Source organism: Haliaeetus leucocephalus, unplaced genomic scaffold (genome assembly GCF_000737465.1).
Source record: "Haliaeetus leucocephalus isolate CR32 unplaced genomic scaffold, Haliaeetus_leucocephalus-4.0 Scaffold598, whole genome shotgun sequence".
NCBI classification, from domain to species: Eukaryota; Metazoa; Chordata; class Aves; order Accipitriformes; family Accipitridae; genus Haliaeetus; species Haliaeetus leucocephalus.
Genome location: NW_010973034.1, coordinates 6,941,553 through 6,957,512, shown reverse-complemented (window position 1 = coordinate 6,957,512; position 15,960 = coordinate 6,941,553). Strand labels below are relative to the sequence as shown.

The window sequence follows — 15,960 nt, the reverse complement described above, 5'->3', positions numbered from 1 at the left end:
GCGGCGCTCCCGCCGGCCCAGCGGGCAGGGTGGGTGACGCCATCAGCGGGCGGCGGCGGGGGGGGGGGGCCCCGCCGGGCGTCTTTTCTAGGCGACCGGCGGCCGCGCGCGCCGCCCGCCGCTGGCGGCGGCATGAGGCGGCCCAACCTTCTGCTGACCGGTACGGGACGGTGGGAGCGGCGGGCCGGGCCCAGGGCCGACGAGGGAGGGCGCCGGTGGTGTCCGGGCGGCTTATGGCCGCGGCGGGGCTGCCGGGGGTGCGGGCGGGGGAGCCTGGCGGGGCTGGGGCCTCCCCCCCGCAGGGCCAGGGCCAGCCCCAGCCCCGCTCACAGCCCGGGGTGATGCGGGGTGTGAGGGCCCGGCGCAGGCGGCGCCGGGCTGCTGTGCGTGAAAGCTCGTATTAATCGGGGCTTTTAAACGAAGTAGGCTTTACTTTTGCGTCATCCCGGTTGGAGTAACGCTTCTGCGCAAAGTGAAGAGTTTTCTTTGTAATCTCTAGACATTGCTCTTATGTGGTTTTCCTTCTCGTGCAGCTTTTTGCCTCCTTTCTCTTACACGAACTTGCCAACACTGGCTGACAAAAGCTGCCTTTGTGACTCCTTAGCAGGTGACTTGAAGGGGACTTGCAGGCTCTTCTCTTACCATTTTATATGGCGTTTTGTCTCTAGGTACTCCGGGCGTCGGGAAAACCACACTCGGAAAAGAACTTGCGTCAAGAACGGGAATGACCTATATTAATGTGGGCGACATGGCAAAAGAAGGTAGGCCATATTTACAAAGCGGTCCGTCAAAGTAGTTCAGATATTTTTTGCTTTGTGTAACCATGGGCTTGTAGCGCATGTGTTATATATTAAATGAAAACGCAATGAATTTGCGCTAACAGAAATGTTTTTGGTGGCATGAACTAAAAAAAACATTTAAGTAGCAGTGGCTGACTTTGCATTAAGTAATAAATAACAAACCTATCCTTACACAAATTTGTAAGCAAAGCGTTCCTTGCTCTAAACACTACCTTTTGTTTCCATCCTCCTGAAATAAACACAACTATATAAGTAATTTTAATAATTGCTGTGACTTCACAGACTTCCATGAATTATTTTTGCTGCAGGAGAACTGTATGAAGGTTTTGATGAGGAATACGATTGTCCGATTTTGGATGAAGACAGGGTAAGTCCAACTGCAAAACCTACCATTTTTGTATTTTGACTTTCTGTAATTCCAGATAAACATGCCTATCTTTGGGGTTTTTTGTAGGTAATCGATGAACTGGAAGATAAAATGAGTGAGGGTGGAGTTATTGTCGATTATCACGGCTGTGATTTTTTCCCCGAACGGTGGTTTCATATAGTGTTTGTACTTCGTACGGAAAATTCATTTCTGTATGACAGACTTGAAAGCAGGTATGTCAGTGGAGTAAATAAGGAGTAAAGTACTGTTGTGTGACTTCACTGGAGATCTTGCTAGGGTATAAATTACTGATTCTCTGTAGAATACTTCATAGTGCTCTGCGTTACCTAAGACCATCTCTCAGTGTTGTTCTTGTTTTCTAGGGGCTACAAAGGGAAAAAGCTGCAAGACAACCTTCAGTGTGAAATTTTTCAGACACTGTATGAGGAAGCTATGTTGTCATATAGAGAGGAAATTGTACACCAGTTACCCAGCAACACTCCAGAAGACCTAGAGAGAAATTTGGATCAGATTATGCAATGGATTGAGCAATGGATGAAGGACAACAATTGACATTTGGTGAAAAAGTAACTCTGCTGAATCTCCTCCTGGGAGGGTTTAATAAATGACATTCATAATTCTTGTACAATAAATTAAAATTAATTTTATTGTAACTTGATATGGTTGGGGACCAGAAGAAGGTTCAGAATAGCCAGGTTGTAGGCCTTTGGAGCAGCCTCTGGAGCGCTCTGGGGGAGCCACACAGGAGAACTGACACAAGTGAAAATCCAGCTGTGAATGAAAGGATGAAAAAGACACGGTTGCCCTTAGTAGCAGGAACTAGGTTCAATAACAGAAATTTTTTTGAGCTTATGATTAAAATCAAACCTTCCCCCCACAAGAAAACTGTGAAATCCTGATAAGTGATGGCAGTTGAGGAGCTTTTGAATTCTAAAGGGTAAAACAGTGTCCTGCAAATGAGTGAGTTTGTTTCTGAACTGTTAGACTAAAACATGCTATACTGCGCTGTATTCTTGAATGTGTGGAGGCTAATGTAGCGTCAGGGGGTGTATGATATATTTTGAGGAGGGTGCTTTATTTTGGAGGAAGAGAAGTGACTTGGTAAGAGGTATTTTAAAATAATTACACAGAACTTCGAGAATTACTTATGGCATAAGGAAACATTGGCTATATTGGCAGTGGTGTGGAATATTAAGAAGAAATGTTCTTTCTCCTTTTTCTCTCTGTATTCTCCATCACCCACCCCAATCATGGAACATACTTAACACTGTAAGTTTATCAAGGAAGTACATCATTTGGCAAGATAACGAACCTGCGGTGATCCAAACCATGGTTACATTTCAAATACTGGCAGGCATCTGTTGTAATTGCTTGTAAAGCCTGGGTCCTAGGAGAGCGTGGCTGCGCAAAGGAGAAATAACTTTTCTTCACCGAAAAGGTGGCTTGTAAAGCCTTGTGAAAGAGTCTGTAGAAAGTGCTTGCCAATGAACTTTTTATATACACGAGTTTGAATAGTAAAACTCTATTTGCTTGAAAATTCCTGTTGTGAAGGGTATTACGATTACGTAGTTACAGGTTCTTTTATTCCAAGTTGGGTCTAGATTTTTTTGGTGAGACTTAACAGAGGAATGGTACCGCATCAGCAGTTTCACCCTTCTGTAAACCCAAACGGTGAAAAATCAGGGGTTTCCTTGCAGAATCGGGACCAAGCGCCGTGGAAAGGCACGCGTACGTGTGTTCCTCTCGAACCGCGGCTGTCGGGGTTATTGCGTGAAGGGGAAACCAGGCGGCGGGTGATCGATCTCTGGCGTGGAAGCGCCTGCACCGCTGCCGGCTCTTCCACCGTAAAAATCACGTTTCCAAAAGCTGCTTGGGGTTTCCGTAAACGCTGCTGGGGCTGGGGTGGGGGGGTGCGGGGGGAGCTGCACGCAGGCTGTAGACCTCTGTTAACGAAGGCAAACGGACAGCCACCCCGGCTTTTCGCGCCGTCCCGGCGTAGCTGCCCCCCCGCTCCCGCCCGCCCCGGAGGCGGGACCGGCAGCGCCCAGGCCGGGCGGGCAGGTGGGACGGGGCTCTGCGGGACCGGCACCGGGGCCGGGGTCGGGGTATCACCCAGGCGCTGCCGCCGCCGTGTCGTCGTCCCTCCGTCCGTCCGTCCGTCCCCCGCCGCCGGTTTCCGCGCTGTGGTGTGTTACCGTGGGGCGGGAGCGGTCTCGGGCAGCCCGAACCCGGTACGGGAAGCGGCCGGGCACCGAGGGCTTCGGGTTTTTTCACTTTAATGTTTTGCTGCTTTAGCGATGGAGTTTTTCTGGGTTTTTTTCTAGGTAAAATAACTCGTTGTTTTGCGGGAGGCACCGGTCAGTTGCCAGTAAGTGAAGTGCCCTCAGTCAGGAGTTAAAAAAAAAAACCACAACCAAACGCCAAACAAAAATAACCAACAAAAAAAAAATCCAGGAGGAGAAGAAGATGGAGGAAGCAGAAGAGGATGACATGACATGCGGAGACCTGGGAAACGGACTCGGGAGAAGACCTGGAGGCATTTACGAAGGGGAGAATTTACAAAACTCCTATTCGTTTAGATCTAGGAAGGCATCTGGAAAGGTTTGCAATTCTCTCTTGTTAGCAAAGAGAGTGGAAGAAAATGATGCTGCAGCTCTTCCCGGTTCAAAACGAAACAGTTCTTACGACGGATCATCCAAAAAGCCTGTTACCAGTTCCACGCAACAAAATAGCTGTGGTAAGAGTAATTTAGAAGTTGATTATTCACCATAAGAAAAAGCTCTGTTAGCAGAACTGAGCAGTTCAGCTGCTTCACAAGGTATCATCAACTTTAATTCAAACTGTTTGCCAAAACACTTTGGAGATCTCGGAAGGATTCCAAGAAGCGGGATGCAGCGCAGCCTCACAGGTTGGTTGGTGCAGCCTGTAAGTAAGTCTGCTGCTGTTGGGAGTCGCAAAAGGAGATGCTCGATGCCATTGAGGCAGCAGAGGAGTATCTCTGTTCCTGCATCTTCCTCCCAAAACATCAATAGCAGAATTGATTTTCAAGTGAATGAGGCTGTGGCCCTTCTTAGTGTAAAATGACCATTTTTAAAGTGCTTAGTCTTGCGTTTGGAAGTGACATTGAGCGAAGAGCATCTTGTGGTGGGGGACAGCATTGTTTTCCTCTAAATACATATATGAAATTGAATGGAATTGCTTGGATTCCTGGTTTAAGTGTGTCTTCCTAGAGAGTGTATCTAAAGGTTGTGGCTAAATATTCAAAATGCTGCTTGCTATTTAGTTGGAAGTTTGTGAATTGGCATACTTTTGAGGTTAAGCTGTTGTTTTAAGAACCTGCCCATTTCTGTTCTCCCCGTGCTGGCATTCATTTTTTTGTGAAGACTACACTGCTGTAAATAAAATCAAATCTAGGCAGCGCTATTCATTACAATTTAGCTCCCTTCCCTTGTATTTTTAGCCATTTTTAGTATTTTGACTGAAGTATTTCCATATAGCTTGCTTATTTCTCTCCTTTAGAACAAGTCCCCACTATTCTCTCCACACACCGCAGTAATTATTCTTTATTGGTTTCAGCATCTTCAGTGCGAAGATGTCACAAGAGCAGCGTAATTCCTATTGTTTTCACTGTCCTTCTCCTGGTCTCTGTGTGATGCCTGTCTTAGATCTAGGTCTTTCACACAGCAATATCCATGAAAGCATGACTAAAGTCCACATGAACCTGACTTTGATTTAGTAGGAGGCTGCATCTTAACACATCTCTGCAATGCTCAGTTTAAGAACAACAATACATACCAGTAGTAACTGCTTGTTTAGGGGAATATAGGATCTTGTGGGATACTCCACCACCGTACTTATCTTCACCTGTTGAAAATTGCCTCTAGTTCTAAACAGTGCTAGCTACTCTTGTGTTGACTTTGGTTGTTGGAAAGTTACAAGGTGAAAAGAATCTAAAAAATGAAATTATGTTTTTAATCAAGATGGCGATTTTGTTGTGGGGTTATTTTTAAAGGAAACTCTAAAATAATTGTCCTTATTTTAGGTCTCCTTACAACTGACCTTTTTTCCCATTTCACTTTAACTGTGAAACAATGTGTTTGAGCTTAGTATTTATATATTGCTTGAATCTGTTTATGTTAACTCCAGAAGAAAAAAACCACAAAGATGAAAATTGACCTCTGCATGTTACCTGTTTTCTGGGTAAAGCAAATTCTCATGTTTTCTTTTGTAAATATTATAGTATCTCATCATTTCATATCTCTTATCAATCCTACAGCATGTAATAGTGAAGTGTCAAATGAAGAACTAAAGCAACAACTTCGGGAAGCTTTAGAGGTTAGTAACTGTGCCAAGTACGCTGCTCTTGAAATTTGCATTTCCTTTTAACATAGCAAAGTAAAGCACAGTGTTAGGTTAGCTGAAGATCTTGGCATGTCCAGAATCTTGGGTGGATTCAGGTACTTGAAATTAGAGTGGTAGTTGGAAGCCTCATTAAATTTTATGCCAGGAAATCAGAGTGTGAGCTGCAGTTATAATCTGGATTTTTTTTTCGGGGGGGGGGGGGGGGAGGAGTATTTTTAAAGACGTAGATAATATTAAAAGGATTATACTCCTTTTTTAAGGATTGTACTCCTTTTCTAGCAGGTGTTCTTTTTTTATTAAGCTTTGGGGCCTGAAAATCTGCAGTGGGTTTTTAATCTGCATTTTTGTTCAAAGGTAGTTAACGCCTACATTTTCATTTTCCTGTGGTTAAATGTGTTGATGTGTTGGCATCAGTCCAGGGAGAAAGAGCAGGGTGACCTCAGCTGTAAAAATACACACTTCATCTGCATTGTGTTCTTTAACCTCAGGATAGCACATGGTAGGTCATTTTCAAGTTATATTAGCATGAAGAACCTTCAGTGCACAGCAAGTTAAAATGTCAAGGAACCTTACTCATTTCCAGTTAGACAAAACTGATAAATTGCCACTGCTCCCAGGTACAATTTCAGTGTCAATTGTTGAAGTAATAGAGCTGGAAGAACTATGAAAAAAAGTTTGGTATGACCACAAGTGAACAAACTGAGTGACCTACAAAGGGGTTAAGGAAAGATAAGTATACAAAGCAGTAAATTTTCTTTTAACTCTTGAAAATTGAAAAGCTGCTTTCTTCTGAAGGGGGGGAATGTTGCACAAAGACGTGATTGGCATGTACCTGGAGCAGGAATCTGTTTTGTTGTTGTTTTGTTCTAGACAACTAGTGGTTTTGATCTAACAGTCCTAACATGATACTCGCACTATAGAGTATGGATATTTTGTATAATATAGTATGTCATATTAATATAGCATTTATAGTTTAGTATAGATTTGTAATATTTGCCACTGCATATGTAAGAAAACTGTATTCTGTTCTGCTTACTTATTTTAAAACTCCATACCTATGTTTCTATATGAAACTTCTTTAGCAAAGCAGAACTGCAGTGGTTTATTTTCCACATACACTGGAAGAGAACAGACAGAATAATAATTACAAGTATTCTTCTTTAAGGATTTTGTGCTAGCGTGCACTGTTAACGTTTCTTCATCGTAAGCAAGCTATGAGTCAGAAGAATCATATAGACTAGAAAGATGAGAAGATTGTTTTTTGAAAAGGGCAAATTTACATTGCTGTTACAGTCAAATTTTAACAGGATTACCTTGGCTTTTACTCAGTGTACCTATTTTATTTTGTTTCAGGAAGTTGAAATTTTGAAAGTTGAGCTTGAAGCATCTCAAAGACAGCTTGAAGGAAAAGATGAAGCCCTAAGAATTCTGCAGAGCATGGTAGGAGTTGTTCAGAAATCATTTAGGTACTTAGTGGTAAAGGAGGGAAAACAGAATGAATCTTCCTGCCACTCTTCATCAAAACCCCCCAAACCTAAGTTCTTCCCAGGGCTACAGTTTAAAGCCTTGAGTCTGCAAGTGTCTACAGACTTGGCTTCTATGATTTACTACTTTTTTCTGCATGGAACTGTTGTGGCTATTTAAGAAGACTTTACTGTTGTAGCAAATTCTCATAATTTTATCTTTGAGGATCCTTGAGGATTTATCCATTTAACTTAAAGAACAAGGCCTTCTTTCCAGCCCCTTAAATTATAGATTTTGCCAATGCTTGAAATTCTGCTGCAAAGCACAGATATTTTCAGATGATTTCTCCATCTGTTGTCTTAGAGGACAGTATGCAGTAAATGTTAGGTCAGTCTTCTGTTCACAGTTTGTAGTATTTTTATTCACTATCACAATGAATAATGTAGAAATCAATTCCTGTTTTTTAGCCTACTTGCATAACCCATTTACAGTTCTGCAGTTTCTACCCTCAGACATTCGTAGTAAGTTACACCTGGATCAAAGTGTAAGTATGTTGTAACCAAGTCTTCTAAGAGCTGATTTTGTGGACAAGCCCTAAAGAAGACATGATCTCATTTTAAATGACGCTACATTTTTCAATAGAAAAGATTATGGGATTGAAACACAAGTTTGCTATGCAACATAGCTATTTGTGACTTGAAATTAGAACTCACTGGGACTTACAAGCAAGTTGCTAACGTTTGTAATTCTGCACGCTCCTGTTTAACCAAGAATGTGAACTTCTCTTGATGTCAAACTGAAAATGTGGCTAAAGCCAAATTAAGTAAACTTACTTACAGCATTTGACAGTTGTGCTTTTTTTTGCAGGCAGTGTTTAATAAAGCCACTAGTCATACAAAAGCAATGCTTAAGAAAACTGAGGAAGAAAAGAGAACTTTAGAAAAGGTAAGGGTGCATGTTTCCTTCACACCTGTGCAAAAACAGAGAAGTCCACTGCTATTAGTATGAGGTTATCAGACTGTTTATTTAAATTGGTACAAATCTGCCATTAGCTCAAGGTTTTTGTGAAAGTATTCTTATTCCTTTTTCATAGAAAGGGAAAATGTTAATGTATCGTGCTTTTCATCTAGATGTTTTTATGCTATAGTGTGTACAAATAACACCTGAAGGTTACTAGACTTCTTTCTGTACTTTCAGTTCATCTTTGTTGTGAGTTTCACAGTCATTCATAGTGAGTTGCACTATTTCTTAGTTATTAAGCTAGAACTTCCCAACGAGTCTAAGAAACGGGTGCCCAATTTTCATAGGGAAGATGGGGAAGAGGAAGGTGACATTGAGCTACTTTGTTAAACTGAGTTTTATGCTTTTTTTCTCTTCCTGTGTGGCCTTTCCACCGAACAGTAAGGGGACGGGGAAATGTGGCAGCGTGGGTTGGTTTTTGTCATAAGCCGCTACAAGCATTAATTAATGCAGCAGAGTCTGGAATCCATAGATCAGTGATGCAGAAAGGTTTTGGTGTCTGGCACCAGATGTATTTTTAACGGTGTCATCAGTTGTCATCACTGTTGGTCACATAGATCTCTGTCAGTGCCAAAGTCAGCACCAGCAGTTCCTCTTCTTCCTTTCAATGGGAGGCTTGTAATGAACTGCTGCAGGTTTGTTTTGTTTCCACAGGAAATAAATATTTTGCAATGGGAAATTGAATTTGATCAGGATAGATTTAAAAACATAGAAGACACATGGACAGAAAAATATGACAGGTATTTGACTTACATTGTGTATCTTCGGGGTTTTTTTTAATTGCATTAAATGCTATTATGTCATCTTCCCTGTGTTCCAAGTTTGCTTCATCAGGTTTTCTGGAGTTTTTGTGTTTTCCTAATTTCCTTCCAGACTTGGGAATATTTATTTAATTTTCATGCTAGTCACATTTGTATTTTTCAATTAAAACTACTAGAATTACTAAGTCTCAATTCTTTAGTGTGTATATAGGCTAGCTTTGTTAGGCTGAGTTTTCATTTTCATCCTATTACGTTATTATGTTAGCCAGCTGGAGCCAGACTGTCCTTATTTACTTTAAATGTAAATGAGGCATAGAAAATAATGGTATGTGCATGCGTGTGGAAATATCATTTGCTGGTTAATCATTGCTTTATTTTCTTGCATTGTAGGTATGAGCATACGTACAGGTAAAATGGAATGCTCTTGAGGGAGGCTGATCAACTGGTTCTTTGTTTAAATAAGAGTTACTCTGGACGGACAGCAGGTGTGGTTAGGCAAGCAGAAGATGCCAGAGGCACTAAACTAATAACACAATATCAGGCCTTGAAAAATGTGACCAGCAGGCTCACTTACTTAAATGTAGAAAAGATATCTCTGAAGGCTACCCATCAGAATTATTATTATTTAAGTGGAGAATTTAAAATTTTCAAACTTTGAATCAAAGAATAAGCCAAAAGTTTACAAACAGTTCATTCGTAAGAGTTTTGTTATGATACTGTGTCTTGTTCACCTGTTAACTTAGTTGCTTGTCAAGGGATACCTCTTGAAAAACCCTTTGGCTTTGCTGACTTAGCAGGGTAGTTTGGAGCAACAGAACTAGTGTTAACAGTTGAAAGCTAGAGACGTGGCTTTAGAAGACTGCAAGCCAGGAGCTCAGTCCACTTTGCAAAAAGTTTTCTTTTTGAGACAAGGATGAGAAGAATGTGTATTTCCCATTGTTTATTCAAGTGAAATAATCCAGGCTACTATTTAGTTTTAAACAAAACCAGGAATTTACAGTGTGCTGCATTTACTGACAGCTGAAGAGATGCATCAAATAAATTGTATTCCTTTAACATTTAGGACTTCAGATTGCCACTTTTCTTTTCAGGAAGGAAATACTTAAATACTTCAAGGAAAAATGCATTATAAATGCATATTGTATGTACTCAGGTTGCAACGCTCAAAAGTACTGCTGTTGAGAACAGCATTAAGACTACAGGAAGTTTACTTTCTAAAATTCAGACCAGAGCCATGTTGTCACATGTCCAATAGCAATTTTGTTCTTTCAAGGAAGAGATTTCTAGCAGGTGTTTCAGAGGTCCGTAATTACAAATTTCTTTTGTTTCTAATGGTTACGTGGTACTTAAAACTCACCTCTTGTTAAACCTTGAAGTTGTTGGCACCATCTACTTACATGTGAATGAATTTTTTTTAATTTCTTTTTTTAACATTCACTTGGCCGTACTTGGGCGCGTTTAAATTGGTTGTGTGAGGGTGTGGTTTCATGAACAAGGGGAGCCTGTTTGAACAGTGCACGCTATCTGGGTTGCAGAGAAACCTCTGCATGAGTGCAGAGATTCCTGGTTTTGCTGCCTGCCCAGCCACCTGCAGCCTGGGTAACGAGGAGTGACTCCATAGAAGGCAGCCTGGTGTAGCCTGCTTGCTTAGCCTTGGTTCAGTGCCAGTCAGACCAAGCCTACACACAGAACTTGTTCAGAGGGTTAGGTGGGAGTAGTTTCAGGTTTATTAGCGCCTGGCTAGCAGATTTGGATCTAACAACGTACTGCATATTATTGGTACAGATATTGTTATGGAAAAATTTTACAATTTTTTCCATAAACAAATGTACAAGTGAGGAAACTGCTTGTGTAATGCTGCATGGATGATACCTTGTCAAACCAAATACACAACTCTTTTCAGTTTTGATTTTTTTCTTCAATCTTTCCAGTAATCCTAATTTTAATTTGCAGAAGTATTAGATACAATGTTTTAACAGGCTAATTTATTTTTTTTCATTTGAGTAGCCATTTTAAAGTATTTTATTAGAAGCTAATACAGCTTTTTTCTAACTTCTGTAGGATATATTGTGAAAATGCAGCTCTTAAGGAAGCTTTGAAACTGAGAACAGAAGAAGTTAAAACTCTTAAAGCTGAAAACACAAGTAAGCCACCAACAGCTGTTCCTCTTAATATACTGTTTCTGAGGAATAATTCAGGATTTAGCAATGAAGGAAGTTTTCTGTTGGGATAAGTCTCTTGTTACTGGCAGCTGATATTAGTGGATATGCAGAAGCCCTCTTTAAACAGACAAGTTGTGTTTGTTGTTTTCTCACATTGTCACTTGAACAAAAAAGAAAAAACATTAAATGACAGGAAAAGTCAGGTATGCATAGCTTAAAGAGTAGATCAGGTGTGAAAGAAGTATACCTACCTTATCTCCCTGGTGTGGTGACACCGTGGGTGTGGAGGGACACAACCGGACCATGCTCCTGGTCGTGTCCTGGAAGGAGGCAACAGCAGCCAGGGGAACCATCAAGTGCTCCTGCTACAATGACAATCTGCACTGAAGACATTCTATTTTAACACAGAGACATAGGTTACCTTAGTACAAACTTGGAAGTATTCACCTTGATGGCTTTATAGTGGAGCTTTTCAAACTGCAGATTGTGCAGGCGTCTGGCTGGATCAGATGGCTCAAGCCCCTTTCCTGTATTTTTGGTTTCCAAAAAGCTTTAAAACAGCTGATATTATTTTCCCAATACTGTGCTATTCTAAAAAAGCAGCTGTCTTAGTTGTAAGTGTACAAAGAGATAAGCACTTAGTACTGAGGCAGAGTAATACATGAAACGGTATCTCTGTAAGTCGGTCATTACCTCTGGGAAAACACAGAAGGAAAGACAACTGGGATCTGAGTTTCTAGATCCACATAGTCTCATTGTATTCCCAAGGTGCTGCTTGAACTATAGGACTGCTTCATTTGGGTGTAGTTAAACTCAGAAATTAAGAAATCAGAGCAGCAGACTTTGTAATCACTTTCCTTGTTTTATTTCATAGTCCTGAATCAGCAGTGTTTGGAATTTCTTGCAATGCTAGATGTGAAGCAACAGAAGGTTGTTCAGGAAAACATGTCCTTGAATAAAAGTGGCATTACAGATTTTACAGGTCTTGAAGTAAGTAGGACTTGCATGATTTTCAAAATGGCTGGTTCAAAGCTATGTTTATATGCAAAATATAGATAAATTTTGCTTACTGATTATTTAACTGTTTCTTTGAACCAAATTTTAGCTAATGACAATATGCCCTTGTGTGCCTGTTAATCAGTTTTCTAATTTGTGGTGTGTCATGATTCCTGTCTTGCAAAGAAACAGTAAACAGCATGAGTATCAGGCTATCTTTCAGAAGCCAGCATGCTTATTTTTTAATTCTCTGTATCTTAATTCTTAACTCCTAGGCCTACTGCTTTACTTTATTGAGTGAAAAAAAAATTCTAATGAGGTCTGCAGGGATACGCAGGCATACACAGGCCAAAAATTTTTGCCTTTAGGTTATCTTGCAGAAAAAAACATTTAATGTGTGTGGTTGTGAGTCAAAAGAAATTGTGCCTAAATCTCTTGTAGCGTGCTTCCCCTGACCCTTTACACTCCCTTTGGAGTTTCGGGATGTTTTTTTGCTAGTCGTGGCATATTCAGATAGATACTTAACTGGTGGTTTGTTTTGGATTTTAAGCTGGCAGTTCTTGGAGCCTGCACCTGCAATACATCTGGAGGGCAACCTTGCCCCTGTGCTAAAATGGCAGCTGTAACTCGAAAGCAACTTCTTCATCTCAAGCAAGAGGTAACGCTGCTTGGCTTAGATCTGAACAAGCAGAAGGGTGTTTGTGCTCGTGCTCAAAACCAAATAAAGCCAGAAACACGCTACTGCAGCTTACACAAACTAATGTGTCTTAAAACAAGAATGCTTCTCAGAAATAATGTTTGTAATGCTTGTAATGCCCTAACTTTTGCTGATATAAAACTGTAACTATGATATCAACCAGCTTTACTAGTAAAAAGAGAATTCTTTTTCTCATTCTTTTTCCTTCCACCCATATTTTTTAATCTAAAAAAAGGAAAAACACTCTAAGCATGTGCACTCCATAAATGTATAGACAGTGTCAGCGTGGACTACCACCGACCCTTTTCCTTCCTGCCTGCCTGGCAGTACATTCCACCCCTTCCTTGCATTGACATCAGCACTCACAAGCCTGCTCTCCCAGCTAGGTCAGGAAGCTGATCTTGCTGAAAACTACACATTTACATCACACTTAAATCAGTAACATGATTTCCAAGGTCTTAAGTTTTTTAATTTAGTGAAATTCTATAGTTTTAGAATTTTTATTCTGTTTTGTATTTGAGTCTGCAAACGTGGTAACCATCCTCGTGGTCCCACTGCAGAAGTCCCAGTTGACTTAGTGGTTTTGAAAACAAGTACTGTCATGTCCCTTTTGTACCAAAGTTATTAATCCTGACATAGATACCATTCTTTTGCTCCTTTTGCTCCTGGCCCAACCGGCATATGTCATCTTGAGCTCTTCTACATGCGCAGAGATAAACAGGCAGTGCTGGAAGCTTGCCTGTGTGGATGGGTGGTAGTGTGTGCGTGCGTAGAGGAGGAAGGGTAAGGACTTCAACACACATTTCAAAATGTGTTTCTTAGCATGGCAAGAAAGCACTTCATTTGGTTTGTACTACTTCCCTGATTATATTTATTTACAGGTTGACTGCGTTAATGACTTCCGTCTGTCTTTTAATATACATTTTAAATTGTCTATTGCTTCCAAATTGCTTAATATACCTTAATTTTCTCTAAATTAAAACCAGATTGAAAATCTGAAGAAGACTAAAGATGAAGCTTATGTAATGGCAGATGCCTTCAGAATTGCATTTGAGCAGCAGCTAATGCAGAGGAAGGACCAAGCCCTGAGGCTTGCAGAAGTGATAAAGATTAAGAAGGAAACGAAATTTATGAACTGGAGACGTCTGAAAGACGATGGTAACTGTGCATGCTGTACGTCTGTAATGGTTGACTGGAAAAGAAGTTGGCTGACAAGTGGCACAGGCAGACTTTCTTGCTGTATTAAATGTATGGTTGTGGTTTAATTGCTGACTGAGGCTTCTGAAGAGCCAAGAAAAAGGGAACAAAGTTACGTCAAAACCATAAATACGTTAAATAGTGTGTCATGTAGCTGAAGAATTTCTACCAGAAGCTTCACATATGTAGGGAAGTGTGTCTAAGTGGAATATATAAATACTACTGTAGGACATGGGAGCTACCAGTCTAGGCTTTTAATGTAGCTCTTTTTTATTACACATTCATGAACTGTATTATCTGAGTAAAAACATGCTCGAATAAATAAGCTGTTACCCAGGATGACAATAACATGCTGGATATTAAGGTTGTTTGTTATGAAAACAGCACCAAAAAGCTAACATCTGCCAAGTTTAGCCTGGCCATTGTAGATGCTATAAGCAGTTTAATGTGCTGGGTTTTTTTAAAATGATCTCTATGTAAGAGTTAGGGAAGGAGGAGAAATGCAAAAAATATATACTGAGCTTTCACTGAAATACTAAACACAATGCCGTTTTTCATTATGTCTATGTATCTACATCAGTATTTACTACTCTTATACTTCACATGGTCATCTGTGAGTTGCAAAGCACTCTATAAAAGCGAAAGAATTCTTATTATCCTTTTCTTCTTTAAGAAAGCATAAAGAGGAGTGTTTAAGTGCTTATGTCATGATCAAAACCATAGCAGAATTTAGAAGTGGCACTTCAAGGTACATTTGTGTTAGCATTTACCTGGAGGTGCCAGGCTTAGAAGTTTGGTGGGTCTTCTAGATTCCTTCAGCACCCTTGGGATGTAACACTAAAGCAGCATACATCTTGAATATCTGTTTCCCCTGTACTGACATCATCATTTCCGAGCTCTACATCCCGATACATACATTTCATAATTTTAAAGTAATTTAATCGGTTTAGAAATCTTAGAAACTTTTAAACAGCTTATGTCAAAGAATCTTTTTTTTCAGGCTGACTGTTTAAAACCAAATTACCAAGAATTGTTGCTTAACTAGAGCGTCAAAGTGTATTTCCCATACAGCAAAAAGAATTTTATTTTCAATTTGCCCATAGGTCTGATGAAAGGTCTGTTTAGCCTTTAAGTGACGGTAAGGGTGGTGCTGCATGCAAGTAATCTGCCACTCTGTGTACAATGGGAGAAGCTGTAGCTCGCGTTGCCCTTTTGGAGGAGATGGTTCAGAATCCAGTTTTCTTCCAAAGTAGTTTTTCTCCTCCCAGGCAATTCCACAGTTCTTGTACTGTTCTTTTCCTTAGGACGTGTGAAGTTACAAGGGAACAAGAACAGTCTGGGGCAAAAACTCTCGGGCCTGCTCTCGTCAGATGTGGACTGTAGGAAGGTTGAAGAGCTAGACAATCCTCACGAAATCCTGAAGATCTTAATAGATTTGGTTAGTATTTTGTTGAACTATTCATCGTGAGTCCTTAGGGGAGCGCATAAAACTGTCGATTTACATGGACTGCCTTGTTCCTAGCTCATAAACTAGTGTATTTTCTTTCTCTTTTAATAAATGCACAGGTAAATGACAAAGAGGAGGCTCTGGCTCATCAGAGGAAGGTTAGTTACATGCTAGCTCGCGCCATGGAGACGAAAGAGGATGTTTTGGAACAGGATAGAGGAGGCGGCGCGCTGGGGAGTCAGCTCGAAGCCCGGGGGTCATCGGACCCCGTACGCGCCTGCTGCCAAAAATTCCCTTCTCAAAACAGTATTTCTTCAGTTCCTGGTGCGGAAACACGTGAAAATCCGGTAAAAACGCTTCAGAAGTCACACTCCTGGCCGTCTTGAGACTACGCACCGTGAAGAAAACAATCCACGTGGAAAAGCCCACGGAACCGTAGTGATCTCTGCACAGCCACCCGCTGGAATAAATTTACTGTCAAAAGAGGGATCTTGTGGAAGTGCCTAGAAGCGTCCTGTGGTGACATCACTGGGGGCCAAACCAGGGCAGCGCGTTAGTGATGCCGCCTTTAATGACACAGTAATAGCGCGGCAACCGTTGCTTTGGCGAAACAGCCAGCTTTAGTTAGTTTAACAGCGGTTTCCCCACGAGATGAAGCAGCCGCCG

General features: G+C 41.0%; 2 protein-coding genes across 4 annotated transcripts; both read left to right on the top strand.

Annotated features, from left to right (window-relative positions):
* Nucleotides 1-88: 88 nt before the first annotated feature.
* AK6 (adenylate kinase 6) lies at nt 89-3,021 on the top strand. 2 transcript variants are annotated; one of them, XM_010578079.1, is made up of 6 exons: nt 89-160; nt 669-761; nt 1,109-1,167; nt 1,255-1,400; nt 1,551-1,754; nt 2,886-3,021. In XM_010578079.1, the coding sequence occupies exons 1-5, from the start codon at nt 133-135 to the stop codon at nt 1,738-1,740; spliced, it is 516 nt and encodes a 171-aa protein (XP_010576381.1). In that variant the 5' UTR covers nt 89-132; the 3' UTR covers nt 1,741-1,754; nt 2,886-3,021. The 2 variants fall into 2 exon arrangements, with proteins under 2 accessions (XP_010576381.1, XP_010576380.1); XM_010578078.1 differs by having other exon boundaries at nt 1,551-3,021.
* Nucleotides 3,022-3,627: 606 nt separating this feature from the next.
* CCDC125 (coiled-coil domain containing 125) lies at nt 3,628-15,821 on the top strand. Of its 2 annotated transcripts, XM_010578076.1 has the most exons (11): nt 3,628-3,925; nt 5,465-5,523; nt 6,904-6,990; nt 7,882-7,959; nt 8,689-8,774; nt 10,857-10,939; nt 11,832-11,947; nt 12,504-12,611; nt 13,637-13,808; nt 15,152-15,285; nt 15,414-15,821. In XM_010578076.1, exons 1-11 carry the CDS (start codon nt 3,655-3,657, stop codon nt 15,678-15,680), a joined length of 1,461 nt encoding a protein of 486 aa, XP_010576378.1. In that variant the 5' UTR covers nt 3,628-3,654; the 3' UTR covers nt 15,681-15,821. The 2 variants fall into 2 exon arrangements, with proteins under 2 accessions (XP_010576378.1, XP_010576379.1); XM_010578077.1 differs by lacking the exon at nt 15,414-15,821 and having other exon boundaries at nt 13,637-13,823; nt 15,152-15,223.
* Nucleotides 15,822-15,960: the final 139 nt, after the last annotated feature.